The sequence below is a fragment of the Anas platyrhynchos genome, chromosome 5 (genome assembly GCF_047663525.1).
Source record: "Anas platyrhynchos isolate ZD024472 breed Pekin duck chromosome 5, IASCAAS_PekinDuck_T2T, whole genome shotgun sequence".
In the NCBI taxonomy this organism is placed as follows: Eukaryota; Metazoa; Chordata; class Aves; order Anseriformes; family Anatidae; genus Anas; species Anas platyrhynchos.
Genome location: NC_092591.1, coordinates 6,579,119 through 6,598,544, shown reverse-complemented (window position 1 = coordinate 6,598,544; position 19,426 = coordinate 6,579,119). Strand labels below are relative to the sequence as shown.

General features: G+C 47.7%; 1 protein-coding gene across 1 annotated transcript in view; it reads right to left on the bottom strand.

Moving 5' to 3' along the window:
• Nucleotides 1-19,426, bottom strand: part of PRKCH (protein kinase C eta) — a 113,250-nt gene that overhangs the window by 83,613 nt on the left and 10,211 nt on the right. Inside the window, exon 2 of the mRNA XM_027458011.3 lies at nt 1,899-1,962. Within this exon, the coding sequence (XP_027313812.1) occupies nt 1,899-1,962 (64 nt within the window). The remainder of the gene's footprint in view (nt 1-1,898; nt 1,963-19,426) is intronic.

Genomic DNA, 19,426 nt, shown 5'->3' with positions numbered 1-19,426 from the left:
GCTCAGGCCCAGACCAACACCCCCGCTACTCACCTGGCCTGCTGCCTTGAGCCATGGCTGCACAAAGCATCCCCACTCCTCCCTAACCAACAGTCCCTCTCCCCCACCCATGGTTTCCCCCAGTGCATCACGTCTTGAAGAACAGCTCTCCACTTACACGCATCTGAGACACCATATTAGCCTGGAGGTTCCTTCTGCTAAGCCACCAAAACAAGCCAGGGAAAGGTCCTTGCAGCACCTCTGGGCATTATTCTCTCTTCTCTCTAGCTCTGGTCAGTAAACAGGAGATAACAGCACTGACTAAAGCTCCTTCAGCCTCCTGAGATGCGCTTCAAACAGTTGTCTCTCCTCCTTCTTGCTGTTGGTCATTTGTGGACATGCAATAGAGAAGCTAAAATGCAGGTGTGCACCTGTGCTGCCCCAGGGACAGGCAGAGGCACAAAGCCACCTGATATTTACTTGGAAAAGTTCAGCACAGTGGTATGATGCTCCCTGTCTTCTCCAGCACTCCCAGACCATACATTTCCTTAGGGGTCAAAGCCAGGCTTGCTGCTCTCCCCTAACACACCTCCTGCAAGCAGCATTACACCCTGCTCATGGTCCCTATGGGTATGAGCAGCCCCAGGCTGTGTGCAGAGATACCTGCAAAACCCTGCTGCTTCAGAGCACGCCACCTCTCTGCAAACCCTTGCCTGGCACTCAGGTACAGCTCAGCTGGTCACACGTTGAGCTCAAACGCTTTAAAAGGCTGCAGCTGCCCTGCAAAGAGCAGCACACACCTGTGGTATGCACCACCTCTGACGAGCTGAGCTCTTTGTCAGCTCCCTACCCACCACAGCAGGCTGCAGAACCAGCAGAGACGCAGCTCCCCAAAAGGGTCAGAGCAAATCACGAGCTTACTTTCAAACCTGCGTTTGAAAAACAAAAGGCAGGGGTTTTGACACGCTTTGTCCTGGGCAGCTAACGCAACACGTGAGCTATGTGAGCCACCAGCAGCCCCTGCAGCACCCTGAGCCCTCCTGGCCTCCAGGACACAGTGGTAGCAGGGTGAGCTGCCCCTGCAGCAGCCCTGGTGCTCCCTCTGATCCTGTGTAGAATGAGAGAAAGCGTTAGAAATCCAGCACCCCGAGACCGAAGGTAAAGGGCAGTGGAGCAGGTCTTGCCTTGATTCTTGGCTCCTGTACAGAAAACATCCCCCAAAGTTCCAGGCTGCAGCTAAAACAAGTAACAACAGTAAAGGTCTAAGGAAAATCATCATCTTTTTTTTTTTTTTTAAGCCCTGTTCCAGATTTCCTGGGTTCCTCCATCACAGCCGACATCCAAGCTTCCACCAGAGTTCACTGCTATCTCAACAAACAGCAGGGAAATTAAAACCATCACGCTATAAAAGATGGTTATGGAAAGAAGTATCTGCCTGGATACTTTTTCAGGGCAGCTTTTGCACTAAAATTTTTTCCGAGTTTCCTGTGCAAAGTGAACTCTGGGAACAGAAATGCACGTGAAGTAGATGGGAATCATTACGGAACAAAAGCCATCCAGATGTCTGAAACATGCTCTACACGCTCCTGATCTCGCCCTTCAAGAGGCACGCAGGTGAAAAGTACAAGTGACAAAAACAATCCGTTTGAAGGACAACTTCAGATAAATAAAGCAGGCTGAGCATGAATCAACTCCCTGGGCCCGAGATCAGAGCAACAAGCAGACCAGATGGACTGCAGCATGTGAGGTTAGCAGCAGCCCTTCCGAACTTGCCAGCCGCTTGAGAAGCCTTTGGTGTGCAACAACGTGCAGCATGCGTGGGCAAAGGTGTTCACTTGCACACTGCTTGGTGACCGATGGCAATAGCACACGCCAAAGGTGAGCTGTTAACCAAAACAAGCCAAAAATAAGGCCCTTACCTTCTGTGAAGCTGCCGGTAAGGGTTATGACGACAAACACTTTACCTTCTGGCTCCAAATCCACCTGAAAAAGTAAGGCAACGTTAGGAGATTGTTTTGAAAGATCCTACCAACACATGATAACATATGTAGCTGTATGTACTCTCATGCACACCCTTAATTATACAGTAAATTAAGCATCCATGCTTCAAATTATTCAGTATTTTTAAGAAAAAAGGAGGAATCAAGTTTCTTATTTTCTAAAGGAGCCTTGAGTGTTGAACGGTCTCTTCCATTCAACGCTCTTCTTCTTGCTAGAAGAAATAATGATAAAAATAAAATAAATTTTAAAAGAAAAACTGGTTAATAGTGTTCCAGTTTGTCAGATAAATGAAGCAGTTATTACACTAAACACACAGAATTGTCTCAAAAGATTCACTTCTACCTGTTTAGTGCATTATATGCTTATTTCTTCCCTATTATCTTATCCCATTGAAATTGTTTCAGTCTCTCAAAATACCACCTGTGCTGGGGTAAACTCCTGTTTCTGATATAAATCACCTTTTGACCTTAAACCACAGAAAACAGGAAACGGTCAGTGCTGTTCCCTAAAGACTTGTTGTCATTTAATCTAAATGAGGCAGAGATACAGACTAGAATTGTAGGGATTTGAGACTCCATCCCAGTGTCAGTCAAGCCGTCCTCGAAACGAGGGGGTTTGTTGGTGGTGGTTGTTTGTTTTGAGGTTAGCAGCTTTTCAGTTTTCAGTTACATTTTTAATTAAGGTCTTGTTTCTCTTTTTTTTTTCACCAACTAAATTTTAGCAAAGTCACTGCTGAGAAGCCCTGAAGTTTGAGTCAACTGTCACACAGAAACCTCACTTAAAGGGGGAAAAGAAAAGCACCCCCTCTGTACACCCCCAAATTACAAGGATAAAATTAGCTAAGAGGAGCTTCACACCTCGTGAGTATTGACAAGCCGTGCAGAATGGGAACTCTGAAAATAGAGCTCTCTGGAGGGATGACTAAATAGCAGCGTTTCAAACCATTTCTGCTGTTGTGCAGTCACCTTTTCCTGGTCAGACAAAAAGAAAAGCAAGCCTTCCCCATCAACAGCGCCGACTTCCCTCACGGAGGTGCATTTAACACACCTTTGTGGGCAGCCTGATCTAGTGGGTGGCATCGCTGCCCATGGCAGGAGGGATGGAGCTGGGTGATGTTTAAGGTCCCTTCCACCCAAGCCATTTTATTTTATGATTTGTGTGCACATTGTGGAGAGAGCAAAGAGGAGATGCTCTGGGCAGACGACACACACCACCACCGTGCTGCTCCCCAGCCTCAGATTGCTTGCTGAAGTCAAGAAGTTGTTTTCAAACTGCTGGGAATTTGTTAGCATGAGCAGAAGGAATGCATTTAAAGAAAGGAAGATAGGACGTCCTACTGACGTGACTCCAGCTCCAGAGCAGAAGTGACATATCTCCATCAGTGGGATGCAAATCATGGAAAGTAGGGAAAATCCTATCATAATGTTGATTGTATGGATACTGTATTTTCCACCCTCTAAGAAAAATAACACACACACACACACACCCCTCAGAAAACAAAACAAAACAAAACAAAAAACAACTGAATTAAATATTTAGCTTTGATTCAGGATTAATTTGGGGTTTGCAGGGGCTGCCTATTGCACTGGCTCACAGCAGGTGTGTTTTAACAGCCCTCTGTCTCCATTAACATGGAAAACATTCCCCCAAAAACTTCAGCTTTAGTGATACCAGGCACCATTTTTGTCTAAATTTCAGTTCACTGGGGAGACATGCAACTTTGAAAAGAAATTACTCTCTCAAAACACATAGTATTTATAGCATATACGTACAGTCCCTCAAACTGATTTATGGACTATCAAGATTTCAGGACTTAGGGCAAAATCCTTGTTCACATCAGTTTCCAAATCATCCTTCAGTGTGTATCATTTTTCTACCAACCTCTGTGGACAGTGCTGTTAGACTCCTGCTTTCACATTCACAAAGAGAATCTTTTCTCACTTCTTTTGAAATATAAGGTCTCCAGTGCAACGAGGAACACTCTGTTTTGTCCTGAAAACAAGGTTTGTCAAGATACAAGCAGCCAGCCTGAGACCAGGAGATGCAACAGAAGCCTCATTTGCCAGGGCACAGACAAAAGTTGGTCCCAGCTCCATGACACACTGTGTTCTCCCTCCCTGCAGGTGAGATCCCTCTGCCCAGGGTAGCAGAGTCTCACAAAACAGAATGAAAAAAATATTGTGCAAGTAGTAGCAGGAGGCTTATAAAGCAATCTCTCTCCCCTCCAGACTTTGAGATTGAAGACCACTCAAATCCCCTACTCCAACTCAGCAGCCATGCTCATGTCCAATTGAAGAGCACTCAATTAAGAGGATGTAACTACACCCAAGACCTCCTCACGGCACACGTCAGCAGGATCTAATGAAACATTACAGTCAAAAGGCCCCAAAATGAGGAGTGAAGCCCCAAGACACCAGGTGCTGCAGAAGCAGGACGTGTTTTGGCACACCAGCACCCTGCTGGAAGCAGGACTGACTGAACTGCTTAACACCTTGGACATCTCTGTTGGTGACATGGACAGTGGGATTGAGTGCACCCTCAGCATGTTTGCTGGTGACACCAAGCTGTGGGCAGGGCTGCCATCCAGAGGGGCCTGGGCAGGCCTGAGAGCTGGGCCTGGGCAAACCTCATGAGGCTCAACAAGGCAAAATGCAAGGTGCTGCACCTGGGCCGGGGCAATCCCAAACCCAAACGTAAGCTGGGCAGAGAATGGATTGAGAGCAGCCCTGAGGAGAAGGGCCTGGGGGTGGTGGTAGACGAGATGCTCAACATGAGCTGGCAACGTGTGCCTGCAGCCCAGAAAGCCACCCGTGTCCTGGGCTGCACCAGCAGCAGCGTGGGCAGCAGGGCGAGGGAGGGGATTGTCCCCCTCTGCTCTGCTCTCCTGAGACTCCACCTGGAGCCCTGCACCCAGCTCTGGGCCCCAGCACAAGAAGGATGTGGAAGTATTGGAACAAGTCCAGAGGAGGCCATGAGGATGATCAAGGGGCTGGAGCCCCTCTGCTGTGGGGATAGGCTGAGGGTGTTGAGTGACAGGACAAGGAGTAATGATTTTAAGCTATAAACGGTAGGTTTAGATTAGATATTGGGAAGAAATTCTTTACTCTGAAAGTAAAGTGAGGCCCAGGCCCAGGCTGCCCCGAGGAGCTGTGGCTGCCCCATCCCTGGCAGTGCCCAAGGCCAGGCTGGATGGGGCTGGGGGCAGCCTGCGCTGGGGGCAGGGGGCCTTGCCCATGGCAGGGGCTGGGATTCGATGGGCTGTGAGGTCCCCGCCAACCCAAACCAGCCTGGGATTTTGTAAAACCTACAGCCTGTGTAATGCAAGAGGTTAAACCAGACCGTCTTAACAGTCTCCCTGGTCTGACACTGATAGCAGCAACAAGATAAGATACGATGGAATAAAATCATTGAATTTAATACTCTCCTGATAGAAGTGTGGCTTTTGGACCTACTCTTCCTTTAAAGATGAAATGTGACCAGCAAGGCAGCAGCCAAGCGGGTATCTGAGATCAACCTGCAGCTATGTGGAAAGTGCCTGAAACAGAAAATCATCTCTGACCCAGAAAACCGAAAGCAAACTGGTGCCTTAATGCCTGACCACAGACGAGCCTGCCCGAGATCGTGGAGGGGCCTCATGCTGGCTCCTGCCACTCGAAGCCCTGGAAGCTGCTGAGGGCAGCCGATGCTCATGCACCGCGGTGATACATCGCTGAGCCACTCGCTAAACCGAGGCCCCGGAGCCAACCTCTGCGATCCCCGCGGCACAGCTCCCGGTGCTCCTGGCCCTGCTTTACACCTTTATTAGTGCCTTCGTGCTTAGTGCTGTAGCTACAGGAACAGCCCGCGCTTCAGGATAGCCCTACCGAGCCAGAAAGTGACCGCTGCCATGTTTGGGCACGAGGAAATGTGCCAGCACCAATCTGAAGCCGGCCACCCACGAACGAGAAGTGTGGCACCCCACTTCTGCCCCCAAAAGGAGGAACTCCTAACACAAGCCCTCCTTCAATCTCTTCAGACAGTGAAGAGCATCTATCACTAGCATGCACGTCCCCAGAGTGAGCAGATTTCTCACTAGGCTCTGCATTTAATGCCATCTGAGCACTTCAGAAGGATGCAGCTGGCAAGAGCCTGGCCATGCAGCCACAAAAGGGACACCCCTACCCAGCAGAGCTGCACCCACGGGATCCAGCAACTCACACACCATGCACCCACCAAGCTTTGCCTCTCGTTTCTTTCCTTTCTTTTCTTCTCAGCATCATCTGTGGCTGCTTAAAGACAAAACCTGTGTTTTTAGAGAGAAGCAGGAGGCACAGAGTTATTCTTGGCAGAGTTATTACAGCCAAAACCAGGCCGTGCAGTCAGTTTGGGTCAGTTGAAGCCAATGCTGGAGAGGCTCAGGGAAAAAACCATCAGTGTGAAGATATGACACAAAGGAGGAGCTGTGCATGAAATGTGTGATAAGCGATAAGGGAATGCGATCAGCTGCGTGTACTTGACAGTGATATTCAGAGAGCACTACGTGATATTAAAGGAGGGTGCTTCTACAGAGCCAAGTTTCCTAACGCCCAGATCTATTTGGTACAGGATGGCTTCCTTTAGGAAACAGCACACTGCCTGCAAGGTCTAGTATCGGAGCAGCACATCCACCAGAGTGGCAGAAGTCCTGCTACGCTGGGAGAAGCATGAATTTTTTGGCACGTGGAGTACCAAGAGTGCTGCAAGGTGCTGATCTCCAAACAAGCAAAGCGGCGGCGTGCGGCGCGGTGAGCAGCCCACACAGTGCAACAGCATCCGATGGGCACGTTTGGCTCTAAACAGTAATCACGTTCCCCACTCTGGTGCTTTCATCCCCAGAGAACAACCGGAAGAAAAACATGGACTTTTTGGCACTTTCAGGGGTAAATTGGCAAAGTTTTAGCTACCTGGGAGAGGAGTACGGCTTATCAGTTGTGAAACCTTTAATCAGCACCCTCTTGTAGTTCAAGGAACTGGAAGATGGCACATTTCTCTGTAACTAACCATGGGTAAGACTGACTGTTCAGGCTTACTAACCCCCTTTATATCTGTAAGAACACAAGATTTTGGCCAAGAGCTGAGCCTTTACTTTAACTGCTGTTGAACTTTGCAGACATACCTAAGAGAAAACAAGCGCTGGAGGATTTTGGCAAGTGAGCTGGAAAGGAGCAGGTACGGAGGGATGAGTTCAGCTACGGTTTCATTAAGCTCTCGTTGTGAAATGCAGCACGGCTCAGCACAGGACCGCGGAGGACTTTTCTCAGTAATTCAAACCACTTACACCGTGGCCCATGCCTGAACTTGCTCAGATCGCTCAGCTCCGTGCGACTTCAAAGGGAGCTGCGAGGGATCTGTTTCCCACAGGAGGGGCCCCAGTCAATCATCTCACACACACCTTCTCCCCAAAAGGATGGCATTAACGTCACTCCAGACAACGAGGCAAGTGTTATTAACTCCCCTTCTCCCCTACCTGTGTTAAAAATAAATAAATAGTTCAGCAGCAAACGAGGGAACAGATGCAGCGAGACCAAAACAGGGCTCGTTAATCATATGCCTTCACACACATCACAAAAACTGGTCGTGCGTGATTCATCAATGGAAGAGGTTTGGAAAACAATTTCAGAAGGAGGGTAATCTCTCAGGCAACGTATCAACACCCAACTGAAGCATCCGCTGAACTCGACGAGCAGGTATAGTCAGTCAGCCTCGCAAGGAGCCTGGCATGCCTCTCCGAAAACCTCCCCGCCGATGGGAAGAGGCAAACGCCAAGGGTGGCTGCCTGCCTGCGAGCCTCTCCGAAATGGGAGCCGCGTAAATGTGAGTCAGATGGACCCCCGGGATAAAAAGATATCTGCAACGCTGCATCTGGCACGAACGGTAATTCCTGTACACTTAAAAGGGGATTTTTTGGTCCCCTCCCCACAACAGATCATCCCGGCTGGGAAGCCTGATCTCAAGTAGGCTGAAACCAATGGAGCTCTTTTTATTGTCTTTGGATCAGGCACAAAAGACAAGTCGTTTACCCTGGAGCCCAGAACATCCTTTCTCCCATTGCTGCCCCGTCCTTTCTTCCCCGCAGGCACAATTAGTCAGCATCCTAGAAGCACAACCTTTTTTCTGAGCCATGTCAATGCTGACGTGGCTTCAAAAACAGAACACACCAGACACTTGCAGTGAATAAAGCAAATATAAAAGCTACCTGGGGACTTAATTAGCTTAATTAAACAAGTAGCTATATCTTTTGACTTCCTACACAATTTTTACATTTAATTAACAGAGCTGCATATATAATCACTCATTTGTAGAGGCAATTCCCAAGGCTCTGTTCAGTCGTGAAGCTGAGAGTCTGGAAGAGCCTGGGTTAGTCCAAAGCTGTTTTTTCACATGCCTCTAGTTACTTCTTTTCTTTTTTTCTTGTTCAAGCTCCTACCCAGTCATGCTTATGGAATGTCAGCTCTTTCTGCATTTTAATAACGCAGCACCTCCACCTGAGCATGCTTCGGTTGGACGGGGCAAGTAGCAACTTTCTCAGCCCAACGCGCATCGGGATTAATCAGGCCCTCTCGGGTGTTTTGAGCCTGACAGACACCTGCCTATCAAGTGAAACACCTTCAAAAAAAATCCCTGGAGCTCTCGAATAGAAAGAGGATTTTACATTTCCAGACCGGCAGCAGATTAAGGCAGGTTTCCTAAAAATGCACCGCATGCATTAGGATTGAAACCTGGGTGCCTAAAAAGCCCGGGGTGCCAAATGTCTCCTCGCTGCCACCGAGTGCTTAGGGCACTCGCTTCCACCCAGGTGCCAAGGGCACCCAGGGTACTTTCTGTGCGCTCTGGGGACCTTAAATGACACCGTTTGGTGCAAAGCAGTGCCCCCAGCCCCCAGCCCAGCCAAGCTGGGAATCTGGAGCTGCCCCACCGCCGCTCCTACCAATTTTCCCTATTGACACCAGAAACCTGGGCTCCTACATCCCGCCTGTGCCTGCAACCGTCCGAGTTTCAGTGGGAAAAAGAAACTCTCCCAGTGACTGCTACTGCCGGGTGTTGGACGCTCTGGAGGTAAACCCACAAATGGGTGGAAAGTTTGTCTCGCTCCTAACTCCTACAACCAGTTATTCCGGCTATTACTGTAATATTGTCATTCTAATGTTTTGTTCCAGGACACCTGTTTAAAATATTACTTTTGTTTTCAGTCAGGCTGCATAATTATAAGCTGAGTCCCAGCCATGAACAATCATGGATAACTAACCACTCTTAGCTAATCCCGGACTCTTTAATCAATTTTAGCCTGGTTTCACTCGAGATTCCCCATCTCAACAGGAGACCTGCTCCAAAGAGGAAGGGCTGCAAGGCGACTTATCCTTTCCCATGAAGGCTCCTGCCAAGAAAACCTGCTCGGTGGGCTACAAATAAAATACAGACCAAAAAAAAGGAGGTTTCAAACCTTACGAAAATTAAAAAGAAAAAAAAAAACCATTTTCAGAAGCAGAAGCCAAAGCCTGCTCCTACTCAAGGTACACCATCTTATGTTGCTTTTGAGAAGCCCTACCTCTAAAACAAAACAATGAAGGATTTATCATTAATTATAGTAGTTATGATCATTAATGAATGATTTATTAATGGTTGCAGGTGGGTGCTTTTTACAATATTTAGGAAAAAGAGTGTTTGTATAAAATTAAGAGTGAGAGACAAACAATTGTTTGAAGAACCGTTGTATTTTTGTTCTCCCTACACTCTTATAGAAGACAACAGCTGCCGTCCAGAGGGATTTCAGATCTTCCTGAGTTATATGGTGGGGAGATGGAGGACTGGGGAAGGTTCAACAGTACTGAAGCTTGTCCAGGATGAAGTATTGTCCCCAACAACACCTTCTTTCTAAAAACCTGTTCTTTCAGAAATTTAAGTCAGACTGAAAGCAACTTGGGGAAAATAATCTGACAAAGCCATATACACTTGACCAAATTCTGCTAGAGAGGAGGTCCCTCACCCCCAATCCCCAAACACCCACGGGGACAGAAATCCTGAGGGCGGCAGGCGGGCTGAGAAGGCGGTGCAGGAGATGACCAGACCCTAACACGAGGGCTCTGTTTGTGAGGGCCCGGCCCAGCCCAAGCGTGGGACAGCCCTGCACATCTACCCGCAACCAACAGCGCAGGTGCTGAAGCTCCCACCTCGAGGCCTTTGTTCTCAAGACAGCGGGTGTTTTGTCAGCCCTGGGAGGAAGGGGCTCTGCTTGCTGCTGCCACCTCGCTCTCGGCTGCCTCGGAAGCGGGGTGCGCAGCCCCAGCACACCGCAGCCGATGGTCGGGGTGCAGCCAGGCGAAGGCGAGCGGCTTCCTGCCCCCCAGCACGTAGCTGTGAGGGGGGAGAGCCCGAGAGCAGCGCTGCTTCCACACAGAGACAGACAGCGAGCACCACCAGGCCAAGGCTTCCCCTTTTTGGAGAAGCTGTGGGGAGCAGAGAGGAGCAAGGAGGCCCAAAGCCTGCTTGGAGCCAGGGGGGCTCCGCTTCTACACCCAGCAGGCCAGCGGCAGCTCACTGGCCCTAGGGTCCATCAGCTGAGCATGAAGAAAGCTTGGGAAGAGAGCAGAGGTGGGCACGGGTTGCTCTGTGCCATCCCCGAGCATCCTCATGAGCCAGCTGATCGCAGAGAAGGGCAGCAGGAAGGCAGCACCCCAGGCGGGCCCACAAGACACCCCCGGGCCTCTTTCCCCCTCAGGTTGCACGGCTGTAGCCCACATGAAACAAAAATCACACGAGCAGGACATATTTTGCCTTTCCCTATCACGCATGTGTATAAGCAGAGGCTTAGCTCTTCTGCACAAAGTAATAAACATAGATCTTGCTTGGCAATAGCAAACCAAATACCACCACATCCATCCGTCACTGGATCCTCCTCCCAACTATTACTGCCCTCTTCCTAAAGCTATTACTATTATTTTTTTAAAGGGTTTGAGGAAAACACAGATTAATTTCCTGAAAGGAAGATGCTGACAACAATGCAGGACCACTAACTTAAAGGGTGGCAATATAGGGCTTGATTTCAGCTGCTTGAAAACTCGGTTACAGTAAGCATGGCCATACCTGTTAACTGCTATCAGCTTTACACATGCGAAGGATAGAAATCTTCCTACAAACACCTACATATGCAATTGCAGGTAAAATAGGCTGAAAGTAGGGCAAGATCTTTGTTCTTGGTAGGACTTAGGACCTTTGACAAAAAAAATAATCCAATTTCCACTGAACAGTAACAACAAATCAAAAAACTTCAACAGCCAGTTGCTTAGCAAAGGAATCAAACTTAACACCAATGAAATAAAAATCCTCCAACAGCCACAGAGCCACTGAGGCACCATTTTAGCTGGTGTGCTCTGACACATTACTTGCAAAGGGACAACGATGACAACTTGAAGTTTAGGTCTCTGAGGACCCAATGCAGAAGGTACTGTTTTCTATCGCCAAGTTCCGGTGAGGATCAAACATATTTTCCATCATCTTTATTAACTCGGTGTAATTTGGCAGAAAACCCAGGAAACTGTGCCAGTTTTGCTGCCCACGGTAATAGAGAAATAAATCAGTGACGGGTGCCAAGCAGGCATGCTGGTGGCACTTCCCGTTTGGGAACAGTCCAAGGGCTGCAGCAACGAGCTGGGGAGCGGAGTTTCCTCAAAATACAAACACCGCTGACACAGCTCCTCACTGACAGAGCGTCCCTGGACAAGGAGGTGGCAGCTGAGTGCGAGGGGGTGAGCCCAGCAAGCCCAGAAACAAAGCAGAAACTTGGGTTTTGCCTGGAGAGAACCAGAAGAGGCACCAGGAGGAAAGAGAGGGGGATAAACAAAAAGTCTGGGCTCTTGGTCTCAAGGAGAAGTCTTCCAAGGCACTGCACTCACCTACAGTTTTAATTAACCTTATTAACAAATCCAAGCTGGCCTATGAATGATTCATTGTTTTAAGCTAAGCAGCAAAGTCTGCATTATGGTCTGAGGTTCTCTGTTCAAGGCACAGTCCCTGGTCACCTCGGGACTGCCAGCCACACGGCTACAGCAGGAAAGTGCTGAGTAACTTGAGGGAAATCCACGGACTGTACAATGCAGAACGGGGCCCTCAATATCCTCTTAATGAGTCTAACCCAAGGCATGGTGGGTGCCTAAAAAAACCTGCAAAACTCTGCAAAGAATCCATTTGCAGGTGTCTTCCCAGGGACTTACTCATTTACACACTTATTTTGTTCTCCAGTGATTAATGCTGGAAAATATTTTCTTATTCTTCACAGGTTTTATTACATCATCTCAAACTGCTGTGAAATTCTTCTCATTCAATTCTCCATTAGGTGTGTGTCACTATTTCTAGAGCATCTTCTTACTGAACACAATTCACTTTGGTGCCCTGCTGCTTCCCCATTTTTGCCCAGTAGCAGCAGCTTCAAAGGGTCCTCGAGTGCAATTAGATAAATATCTCGCTGCCTAAAGCCTGAGCGCAGGAAGCTGGGGTTTCACGATGCAGGGGTTCAAACACAAACCAAAACAACATTGCAAAGGGCTTGATTTGCAGATACCTGCCCCCTCCTTCCCTCAGACAGCAAGCATTTTGGAGATCTGTATTAGTGGAAGGCCTTGCAATAGCCCACGCTGTCAGGTTGGCAAATGTTGCGTTGGCTGAAGGCAGAGCTAACAGCTATCTGTTCTGATCATCACTCACCTCACAGCAGCTCTGGAAGTTGAGCTAAGACCACACTGGCAACAGCAAAAACCCCAAAGGTGGATGGTGGGGAATCTCTGCACCAGAAGAGGTTTTTGCCTGCTTGTTTTCACTCGGGGAAGCTTCCTACTCCAGCTGCTGTTCTGCTGCTGCAGGCAGGGTGGGATAGGAAAGGAGCTGCACACATGAAATAACTCTCCACCTTTTCACCCAAAGACCTCAAAGCCCCTTGAGGTGCTGGGGGAAACCTTACACTGTTACAGACAGGGAAAGCAACGTCTGGAGACTGCAGGAGCAGAGCTAGGAACAGCACTTGTGGTCTTCAAAAACCTAACCTCACCCTCTGCACAGCAGGCTTGCAAAACTGCAAGGAAGGCTCTGCAGTACCTATGCAAGCAACGCGTGTCTGTGATGCTGTGATTCTGTGACTTCAGAGGTCCAGACGTCAAGAAGAGCCAACTGCTCCTTTTGTGAACGAGAAGCTGCCTTTCCCCACGGCGCCCAAAGCCGTCATTCTTTTCTGTGACCACAAAGCCTTGCTCTAAGTGCATTACTGGGGAAAAAATGAGGACAACAGCACAAATAAAAAAGCGCCCTGTCAGTATCGCAATGAATTAGCTTACGTGCACAATCAGGTTATCAGTAATACTTCTGACAAAATGCATGGCTTCCACCATCAGGGCTCAGCGGTGTGCCGGTCTTTAGAACAGATCCCATGATGGATATCCCCACGCAGAGCCCTAACTGCATTACGGGTCCTTAGTGAGGGGATGAATAAGAGGAAGGAGTTTCAGCAGCTTTTGAAACCCAGTGTGGGCTGTGACACCGTGGAGAAGCCCAGCCTCCTATACTCTGACCGTTCTTTCCCAATTTTGAATTAATCTCAGAGACTTCTTCCCTCCTCATCTGGCAGTTTCTTTGCCCTGGAACAATGAGGAACTACCTTTTACATCCAGCCGATATTAATCCACCACACCTCCTTCCATGTTCCACGTTGCAAGTTGATTAATGAAATGATTTGAGAGAGAAGAAATTAAAACAAGCTAACGAATATGGGTGGTGTCTTACAGGACACAATCTACTCAGGGCACAGGGAAAGGTGGAGGAGAAGGTTGAAAGCAGTTCAGACTGCACACTAACTCCTCTCCCCTTCCTTACCACAGCTCATGGGATCGTTTACCATCCTTGGTACAACACATCCCAGAACATCATGTAAAAGCAGTAGCAATTTTTGGCCACATAACCAATTAGATGCTTCTGAAGGTACAAAGAAGGAGTGCCAAGGCGTGCGTTACTCCCCCAGCATTCCTGAAGGTATGATGCTCGCTCCTGCTGTCCAGATGTTGCCGCTCGTGCCTGCGCTCTAATCCCACGACATCCAGCGCTGGGAGTCATCGGCAAGTCCTCATGGAGCACGAAGAATGCAGGTTGGGATCCTGCACGCAGCCGGCAACACCCAGGCAGGACAAGCCATTGCCAGCATTTGCTTTGTCAAGTTAGCTCGTGCCCTATTTGTATGGTGGTTTTTCTTTGTGTGTTTGTTTTTCTGTTTGTTTAGTGGCTTGGGGTTTTTTTTGGGCGGGGGTACAATAACATATTTCTGTACAAGAGCAGCTAAAAGAAGGGTGCATGGATGAGGCTCTTCATAGTGAAGGACCAGCTCGTATATTCGTACGGAGCAAATTAGGAAAAAAAAGGTATTAAAATCCTGGAGCCAAGCACTGCAGTAAGAGACAGACTGTTCAGGACCAGGCAATTTTTAATCCCAGCAAGTCTGTGATTACAGTTTTCCTCATCTACCTCATGAGGGAGATGATCTCAGCACGCACTTGTGACCGTACAGTCATAGCTGTGACTCCGGCAAGCGGGCTGAGACAGGAAGGAGCTGAGAAGCACCAGCCCCCAGCCTGCTGCGGGCCGCTGGGTGGGTGACGAGGTGCAGCATCACTGTGGGAAACGCGACTCAGCTGACCCAGCCATCTGCCTCCATCCGAAGGAGGATGCACTTTTGGGTTTCGCGTGCAACTGCGAGCTGACAGGCGGCATGTCAGCATCTAACGACAGCGTGTTGTCACGTATTTCCCCTCGTTAATATTTCTTTTTCCCTTTCTAAAGCCTGGTTTTGAGATGAGGAAGCATTTCGCAACGTGGCCAAGACGTGCCTTGGAGTAAAGGAGGTTACAGAGGGAGCGGGGAAGGGAAACCCAGAAAGGGTCCGTAGAGGAAAAACGTCAGAAGGCGTTTTGTAGTGGTTTTGCTCAGGTGTCCATCAAAAACACACCTCGGTGCTGACCACGCTCCCATCTGAAGCTCAACCATGATGTAACACAACCATTCTCCTCTCCAACCTGAGCTTTTGGTGGGGTCACTGAGAGCCCAAGCACACAGCAAACCTGGGTAAGCCCAAAACAGGACAGGCTCTGTTATGAAGCCACCCTGTTCAGGACAATTGCTGTCACGTTCCCTCCTTAATAAATATTTAGTTTCTTTGTGAACAGAAGGCCTGGTATTTTATCCATGGCACAGCCAGTGATGCATGTGCTTTATATTACAAATACACATGCTTTTAACTCCAGCCCACTAGCTAATACTTTTAAAAGTATAAATTCCCCTCTGGAGAAAAGTACTTCCCTACCTGGGTGGCACTGTAATGTGGACCTTATGCCCCTCTTCCCACTGACAAAGAGCCCTTGCCAAGGAGGGGGCACCCTCCCTTAATTCCCAAAGCAAAGTTTTATTCACTCCAGGAAAAGCCACATCAGTTTTACTTTTATCACCTTAACCAGGGAGCTTTCACCAGCTGAGGGCAGAAATCCCCCAGACAGCATTTATCTTCTTTCCAAATTAAAATCAAACAACTTGCCTTCTTTAAGGCTTACCAAGCCCTGTAATATAAAGCTAAGAAGCCAGTCAAACAGTTCCTCGCCTCTGCACCAGCAGCGTGCCTGATAATGACCTTGTGGGGGAAGAAAATGAAAGAGATACGGTCCTAACAACTGCCGCACATCCAGCGAAGTGAACCATTACAGATGAAATCCCCTAAGAAAGGGGATAAACTACCTGAAGCTACCCAGCTAATGTGCGTGGCATTAAAAGAGCCATAGATAAGATTACAGCAGTGAAGAGTCGGATCCTTAGTGGGGAAATCCTCAACCAGCTGAACTGGAGCTGCTGAGCAGACCTCGCCGTGGCTGCACCGTGAGTTTCAGCTTCATATGACTCCGAGGATTCCTCTTGCAGCCTTCGAGATGTCTGTGACATTACCACACGCAGTAATATCAAGCACTACAGTGGTTTGGATAGGGAGATACAAAGTCTGAACGAGTAATGACCCACTGGAAAATTCATAGCGACAGACGGGAAGATCTGGTGCCCTTCAGACACCTACGCCCGCTGCCTGTGGCTTCGGAGCAGCCACAACACTGTCTATTGTAAAGAGCACTGTTCCTGTGGAAACAGTTGCTTGCTGTATTTTAAGAGATGGAATAAAAAATGCTATAGATTTATAGATTTTGGCAACTGCCTATTTACTGAAGATATATATTAAAAAAAAAAAAAGTCTTGCTCTTATCGTTGATAGTCAATGAAACTATGAGGCACTGAGAGAGTCTATTTAGTGTTGTGTGGCTGAAATAACTGAAAGAATGCATCGATTTCTTTACAAGTAAGATTTCACATGCCCAGAACTATTAATACAAGGAGGCTGCTTAGCCACCCTAGGAACTGAACCACAAAACTTACGTTGGGAAAACGCCGAGGACCTTTTCTGAGGTCAAGGAGATTCTTTCTGAACCATCTCCCAGGAGTCGAGCACAGGGGCTCCAAAGGTTGTTTAAAACCAGCAAACCTCAGGAAACTTTCTCTCACCTAATTTTCACATCCAGAACAGCAATAGGCACTTTCAAGATGCTACAAAAATGAGAAGTGATATTGCTTAAAAACCAATGAATACTGCATACACGTTTCTGAGGCAAAGCTTTGTGGTAAGCTTATTTATATATAGAAATAAACCCACTGGCCTTGTATTAATCATGAGCAGACTTTTCTCTATGGAAAGGGAAATGACAAACTTAGAAAGACGCGTCAGACACCTTCTGAGATCACTTCCATATAAGCTAAAATGTGACGACTTGAAGGATCATTCCTTCTCTTTGAAGGAAACCACCCTGACCCTACAATTTTATTCTTGACAAAAATCAGAACAGTAATTGTAAAACGCCCCATACAATGATTATGAGTGGAGATTTAGTTCTAAGATTCCTCTAAAACTCTGAAGTTCTGAAGTTCTTAACCCTCAGGCTTTTACCCAGCAGAGACACAACCGGAGGGAACACAACCAGAGGGATTTCTGGTAGGCACAGCGCTAAGTGAGCACTGAAACAAGTACATGCCGCGTCCTGCCTGCCTCTCACCACGCTCATGTTTACAGGCACTTCTACACCACCAGAGTTAACACCCTTTTTTTTTTCTGTGCAGGTGCAGCAACTGCCCACCCAAGAGAAGCTAAAAGACATGGCTTTCAGCACCCGTTAAATGGCAAACAGCAGAGGAGAGGGTTATATATCGTGATATCGTGTATATTCAACAGCAGTAGCTAAACGCCAGGAAGAACATAGGATTGATTGTGGACTGACAAATTATCAGTCAAGCTCTTCAGTAGACACGAAATAAAGGGAAATGCCATCTCAATATGAGCCTTTGATCAGGAGATAACTATCCTCAGCCTTCCGGATGTCAGCACTGCCCTGCACGGGCAGTAGAATGGACGCTGCCTTCACACAGCCCCAAAACCACACTTCTCAGCCCATTACGTCAACTCACGCCGCTTTGACTGGTATTTTCTTCATCACACTGGGCTGTGAAATGGGTAGGTGAGAAGCAGAGCCACAAGCAGGAAGCTCTCCACCTCTCCTGCGGCACAGGGGCTGCCCGTGCGGCACAAGGGCACAAATCTGCTGGGCATCCTCTTCCACCTGCCCTGTGCCAGCTGCCACAAAGTCACGAGCCTGCTGAAAAAGGGCTCCATCGTGGCTGAACACAAAACCCATTCCTAAACTGGATGACTTTGTAAGCATCCACCCAAATGTTTCATCCTTAGGTAATGCAAGAACGTATTTTGTCTATAAGGGGCTGAAAGCCCTCCTATATTTGCATTATAGCCTGGATTTTTGATGATTTATTCTTTTTTTTTTTGTCTTCCTTATAACACTTTTGTCTTCCAAAGGGGGAGGATAGGGCCCTGCCAGCTGTGCTGACCAGCACGGTGAACACTACAAACATGACACTGCTCCAGGCTCACTCCAGAGCTATTTAGCACGAGGTTACACAGGAAGGTGAAGCATGTTCCTTCACAGAACCAAAAAGATGGGAAAAAGCTTTCTGTTACCTTTACTGGCAAGACAGGAAAATGTTACTTTAGCTTGTTAATTGAAAATGTGATCAGAATCAGTTACTATCATTAAGAACTGACGGGGTTGTTTTCATAAAGGAAGACAGAAACCCACCTAGGCTAGGGTAAGCCACCCATTTTTGCTCTACTCCAAACCAAAACAGCTCAGTTGCTTGTACCGTAGCTACTAAACCACCACAATTACATCTCACTTCATTAAGAAGACTTCAAAAAACAGCATTTTTCTTCATGCAGGTCTGTAAGCTGCCACATCGTGAATCCCCTCCAGAAACAAGAGGCTGAAACTTCTAAGAAAGGAAAGGGCTGGCAGTGGCCTGACAGGCAGTGTCCTGTGAGTGACCCTTTCGCACAACCCAGTCTTGTGGGTGCGATTCTTGCGGGTGCTCAAAGCTCCTCCTTTCAACTTTTTACTGTTATAAAGCAAACAGATAACGAAGTGCTAAGTTTAGGGCTCAATCTTGCAAAACGATGATAATCAGCAACACTCCTACAAAGCCCTGTTAGGGGACAGCTGAACACCCTACACATTTGACACTGCTGTAGATTTTGCATCAAATAGCGTGTACCAACTTTGACAAGAAATCCCACCATAGATTTGGACCACACAGGGACATTTTCCTCACATGATTACGTCTTCTTCCAGGCTTCGCAGCGAGCTGCCTTACAGAATAAATTGTCATTGAATATATTAATGTGAGATGCCTCAGTCTGCGAATGACCTAGATAATAAACTCGTTGCACAGAAGCCAATTTCTTCCTCCTCCTCAGGGCTCCACGAGCACTCTTTGTGCTCAGTAAATAATGTATAACCCAGCTATCATAAATCCTTGTTGCATGCAGGAAGGAGGAAAGAAGCATGCCCAGTTCTGCACCAGTGTAACTGGGAGAAAAGTGGGTAATTTCACTGGTGCCACTGGAAATCACTGGTGTAGACCTGGAAAGCAGGAACAGAGGAAGTCACTGGGCTCCTGTTGTGCTGAAATCCCACAAAACATGCGGATGAACTTTTTACAGTAACATTTCACAACAAATGAGAAAGAAGATGACTTTCGCTTCAAAGTTATTAAAAACAAATACTAGAAAGAAGTGAGGTACGGAGAGCGTCACATGGAGCGTGACAGAGCTTGGAGGAAGGCCGGGAACTGGGCCCCAATGCAGGAAAGATTTCTCTCTCTCTCTCCTTCAGATTTAAAGCATTTAAATCTAAAGAAACTTAAATAAGAGGGACAAGATAAAAGAAAATATTTGGTGAATCACTCCCCAGATTGCAGCCCGTAGACCAACATACTTTTCCTCTTCTGGATCCTGGGCAAAAAGCCG